The sequence below is a fragment of the Nicotiana tabacum genome, chromosome 17 (assembly GCF_000715075.1).
Source record: "Nicotiana tabacum cultivar K326 chromosome 17, ASM71507v2, whole genome shotgun sequence".
Taxonomy (NCBI): Eukaryota; Viridiplantae; Streptophyta; class Magnoliopsida; order Solanales; family Solanaceae; genus Nicotiana; species Nicotiana tabacum.
The window spans coordinates 99,408,637-99,413,968 of record NC_134096.1 but is presented as its reverse complement, the minus strand read 5'-3'; the positions used below and the strand labels follow the sequence as shown (position 1 = coordinate 99,413,968).

At 35.6% G+C, this 5,332-nt stretch overlaps 1 protein-coding gene across 1 annotated transcript; it reads left to right on the top strand.

The window, feature by feature from the left end:
• Positions 1–2,401: 2,401 nt before the first annotated feature.
• On the top strand, positions 2,402–5,332 carry LOC142172001 (zinc finger BED domain-containing protein RICESLEEPER 2-like). The gene is made up of 2 exons (XM_075235750.1): positions 2,402–3,370; positions 5,177–5,332. Exons 1-2 carry the CDS (start codon positions 2,402–2,404, stop codon positions 5,330–5,332), a joined length of 1,125 nt encoding a protein of 374 aa, XP_075091851.1.

The following is a 5,332-nucleotide window of genomic DNA, read 5'->3' as shown; positions in this document are numbered from 1 at the left end:
GAGTCCATTAGCAGGGGAGCACCTATAGGTCCTGCAATGCAACATGGTGCATTTCATTTATAATAAAGCCAAGGAAGACCTGGTAAATTGATCCATACCGGAGCTAAAATTATTTCATGGCTCTGGTTTGAATTTTGTAGTCTATTTCTTAATTTTCACAATTTTGTCATTCCAAGAGTAATGAAGTTCCTTGAGATAACATTCAGATGGTCTTCTAAATTATCAAAATCAATAAAGATATATCTCATATCATAAGCCCCAATTTTGATACAACATTTTCCAGGAAATATCTTTGCAAACTCACTTCAAATAATATCGATTGAATGTCGAATATGAGTATATCCACTAATAATCGTCCATTTACACGTTTGAGCAAGCAAGTCATTCTCCTCCTTGGTAAACACTACTACTAGTTTTCCATTAAATATCTCATAAGCTCTGGGGGGAAGACGAACTCTGTTTCTCTGGAAAGTTTGATTTCCCACTGCATTAGCATAAGAAGTTTGAGCAACTTCTCCTAGCAATTTCTATTCCAGTTCGAATCGGGCTGGATGCCCCGGGTTTGTCTGCTCCAATCGATTTGCGAGATTGGTCAGATTTGGATTTGCACCATCCTCTGTCTGAATGGGCTTAGATGCGTTTCGAGCATTTGTAGAGTGAGAGCCCAAGTAAGTGGATCTATTTGAAGGATTAGTTAGGCTAGTTGTTGACAATAAATGTTGTTGAGTTATGTTTTGTGGAACACATGTTAATGGTGGGAAGAAATCAATAGCTAGAGGATTTAATGTAGTTGGAGGCTGATCTGGAGGATGAGGTGGCTGTGGTGGGTCAGGGGGCTGAAAGGTCCACCGTGGGAAACATCATAAAACTTGTCAGAACAATGGTGGATTATGTCTTAATGGTAATGAATTGGGCCAGGTGTCTGATTTGTTTATAGAGAGAAGGTGGATCCTCTCTCTAGATTTTTACGTCAGACGTAGCTCATGAACCTTTAATCATATCCCTATAAACTAGGGGTGTTCAATACCGAACCGAAATCGAAAACAGAATCGCAAAAATGGCTTAATGGCTTATTGGTATCGGGTTAACAGTTTAACGGATGAGGAACAAATTGAATTTTTTTTATTAACGGCTTATTGATTTGGGGACGGATTATTCAATTTTCTTAACGGATAATCTGTTAACTCGTTAAGAATATATATGTAATATGTATATTAAATAAGTAATAAAAATCCCTTTCTTATCGTGGGTTGTGGCATTATACAAGTAAAAGTGTTAAAACTTAAAAGTGTTTCTTTATAGTTGTCCACTTGTCCAGTACCCTTCTTTACCAATACTCTATTAGGAATTCAGATTTGAGACACAAACCCTAACGTCTAAAAGTGTTAATTTCAGTATTACACCCAGCAGCCAGAGCAGCAGACTCACTGTCTCCCTCTTGCTAACTTGCCTCTCTATCTCGCCTCTCCCTCTCGCCAACTCGCCAACTCGTCGTCTCTCCTCTCCCTGTCGTCATAGCCAGAGCCCAGAGCATCAGATGATAAGTTTCTTTTCTTGTTGAAATTACAACTGTTGCCTTCTCTGCCTTGTGCTATTTTGAGATCGATTTTGACAGTTTTTGTTTAAATATCTGTTAAGGAAATGGTTATTTTCATTCCTTTTCTTTTCTTGATGTAGTGACTCATAGCATGGCTGAAAATATACAAAGTGATAAGATGATGGGTGAAAGTGGGGCTTCTAATTCAAATGCAATAAGCCAATTTGAAACAACAGAGTCAAATATAACCAAAAAAGGAAAAAAAGGTCTATTGTGTGGGATCATTTTACAGAAATTATTACTTCCGAAGGGAGTACAAAAGCAAAATGTGACTATTGCTTTATTGAGTATTGTTTTAAGACCAAAGACGGTACGTCGACACTTCTTTCTCATATGTTTAAATGTCCTAAATGCCCTGCTATTGTTGATAAAAAAACAATCAAATTTAGGTTTTCAATCTGTTTCGGGGGTAGTCAGGGTGACGTAGCTGTTGTTACTTGGAAATTTGATCAAGAAAAGTGTAGGAAGGCGTTATGTCGTATGGTAATAGTTGATGAGCTTCCTTTCAACTTTGTTGAGAAATAAGGTTTTAGAGACTTTATGACAGTGGCGCAACCTTATTTTCGAATCCCTTCCCGTAGTACTGTAACTAGGGATTGTTTTGATCTTTTTAATGAAGAAAAGCAAAAGTTGAAGAGGTCTTTTATAGAAACGAAACAAAGAGTATGTATTACCACTGATACCTGGACTTCTATACAAAGAATCAATTATATGTGTATCACTGCCCATTGGATTAATAGTGAATGGAATATGCATAAAAGAATAATTAATTTTTGTCCTATTGTTAGTCATAAAGGCGAAGATATGGCAAATGGTATTGGTAGGTGCTTACGTGAGTGGGGGATAAATAAGATCTTCACTGTCACAGTTGATAATGCAAGCTCCAATGATGTGACAGTAAAAGAATTGTCTAAGCAATTAACAAAAATGGGAACTAATTTGATGAACGGTAATCACCTTCACGTGAGATGTATGGCTCACATCATGAATCTTGTGGTCCAGGATGGTTTAAAAGAATCTTCAGTGTCTATTGAACGTGTTAGGCATGCAGTGAGATATGTTAGGCAGTCTCCTGCGAGGTTGAAGAGGTTTCAAGAATATTTTGATGATGAACAACTCAATTGTAAAAAAACTTTGTGCTTGGATGTTCCAACTAGGTGGAATTCCACCGACTTGATATTGCGTAGGGCTGTTGAATTTGAAAGTGCATTTTCACATTATGCATCTAGTGAAATTGGCCTAAGACATTATCTTGAGCATTCTTATATTGAAGTTGGAATTCCTACAAGTAAACTTTTGAGTAGTGATTGGGAGAATGTAAAAAGAATTACAAAGTTTCTTGAAATCTTTTATCTTCTTACTTTGAAAATATCTGGATCACGTTATGTTACATCGAATATTCATTTTCTTGAAATTTGTGCGGTTGCTGTTTATTTGAAGCAATTGATAGCAAATGAAGATACAGTTTTAAGTGAAATGGCAAAGAAGATGAAGGAAAACTTTAATAAGTATTGGGGTGATCCAGGGAAAATGAACAAGATAATTTTCATCTTATGTATTTTGGATCCACGTTACAAGCTCGAATCAGTTGGTTATGCACTTGTAAAGATGTTTGGTGAAGATCTGGGGGAAACTATACAAGCAGAAGTGAAGAAGTACATGACTTCATTATTTTGTGAGTATGTAAAGTCCAGCTCAAAAGGTGTCGTGCTTGCTTCATCTTCAGATTGTTCTTCATTGGACACTTCTACTTCCGGGCTTTCTAACAGTCAAGTAAGCACCCAAAATACAGGACTTTTGGAATCACTTGCAAGATATAAAAAAATATAAAAGTGGGAGTGGAGGTGTAGATACTAAAACAGAGTTAGATAAATATTTTGGTGAAGAAACTGAGGATGACACTAAAGAATTTGATGTTCTTCTCTGGTGAAAATTGAACTCAGCTAGATTTTCTGTTCTTGCGGAGATGGCTCGTGATGTATTAGCGACTCCGGTTTCAAGCGTGACATCCGAATGTGCGTTTAGTACGGGAGGGCATCTTCTTGATTCATTTAGGAGTTCATTAACTCCTAAATTGGTGCAAGCTCTAGTGTGTCTTCAAGATTGGCTTCGAAATGAAAAATTAAAACAACCTGTTAGTGTTGAGGAAGATATTGATAAAATCGAGCAGCTTGAACAAGGTAATAATATTGTTACTATATTTGTTGTATATAAGTGTTGTGGATATGCTTATATTTATTACACGACTCATTATTTTAATTTGTTTTCTTCAGATTTAACCAGCGATGGAAAAGACCCTTCCGTAATTGACGTGTAGTGTTAATATATCTGGTAAGAATTCGAATTGTAATACAATGTTAATTAATATGTTAATATAATAACAACAAACATGAATTTTTAGATCAACAGTTTATATAATTATACTAATTAGCTCAAATTTTAAGGTGTATCTGCAAACTCATTGATCTCATTTTGTAAAGTCTTGTGCCCTCAAGCTGTCATATTTCAAGCCTGCTACCATCTGAGTTATATAGTGCTAGGTTGTTGGATGTTAGCAGTTTGTTATTTTTTGAATGCTATTAATAATGCAAATGGTTCTACCATTGTAGAGTGATTCCAAAGACTCTTAGGTTATTGTTTGAACTTTGAAGCTGCAGAAATTGAAGCAATGTAAGGCGTTAGTTGCAGCAGTTGTATTTTGTGGATGTCTCCAATTGTTATAGATTTTATGTCTAAATTTCCATTTTATCTCTAGTTGTATTCTGGACTCATTTTGACAGGTGTAATTGGCTAATTACCATGTTAGGAAGTGTTAAGTGTTAATAAAATCTTCATTCATCATTATTATAAAACAGTTAAGATTTCAAGTGGTTACTATATATGGATAGTAAATTAGTGATTAATAAGCATGTATAAATATGTGTATAACGTTTTGTACTCTTTGTTATTTCTGTGTATGGATTAATCACGTACTAGCAAATAGTGATTTAAGCATGTGTAAATTAAATATCTTTACAGCTTTGCCTTTAGATATTTTTTATCTAGATCTTTACATATTAAATTAGTATTGATGTGATCTTTATGAAAATGGTATGTGCGTCATGTGCAATTGCATCCATTGCTCCAATATTTGTAGTGAACTGAAAGCAGCGTCAGTGGGCACTAGCAGATTTCTCTAGTGTTTAGAGGTGTCAATTTTGGTGTAATAACTAATAGGCTGTAACATGAAGGACCAAAATAGTCCTCTGTAATACAGATAGAACTAGGCCGATAAACCGCCCGATAATAGCTAAACCGATACCAATCCGCCCGATATCTTATCAGGTGGCTAGCGGATTAATACATTTAAAAGCCGATAACCGATAAGCCAAACTGTTAGTATATAACTGCCCGATCCGCTCGATAAGCAGCCCTACTATAAACAATTATTTGCATACAAACCTTCGATTACCTATAAGATTCCGGAGACAATTTAACTCAAAACTGCTCTAAAAGGTGTCATCTGAGTTGATAAATTTATCTGTCATACCTAACTAAGACCCTCTTTAACTTCTTATACAAGATTATGTAATTTGGCAGATTTACCATTCATTGCTTTCTGCTCAAAAAATTGAGGATTGCACTCATCCAAAAAAAGAGGATTACTTGGAGGAATCTGGAATTGGGCATAAAGGAATTTTAGATGGAACTCTAGGCTTAGTATTGTTCAAGTCCAGGCTCAGTATTTTCAGCTAA

Excerpts from the sequence above, each read along its gene's own strand:
- LOC142172001 (XM_075235750.1), top strand. The coding sequence starts at position 2,402 with ATGGCAAATGGTATTGGTAGGTGCTTACGTGAGTGGGGGATAAATAAG. Across the intron at positions 3,371-5,176 it reads CCGGGCTTTCTAACAGTCAA|ATTTACCATTCATTGCTTTC; the intron begins GTAAGCACCCAA and ends GTAATTTGGCAG.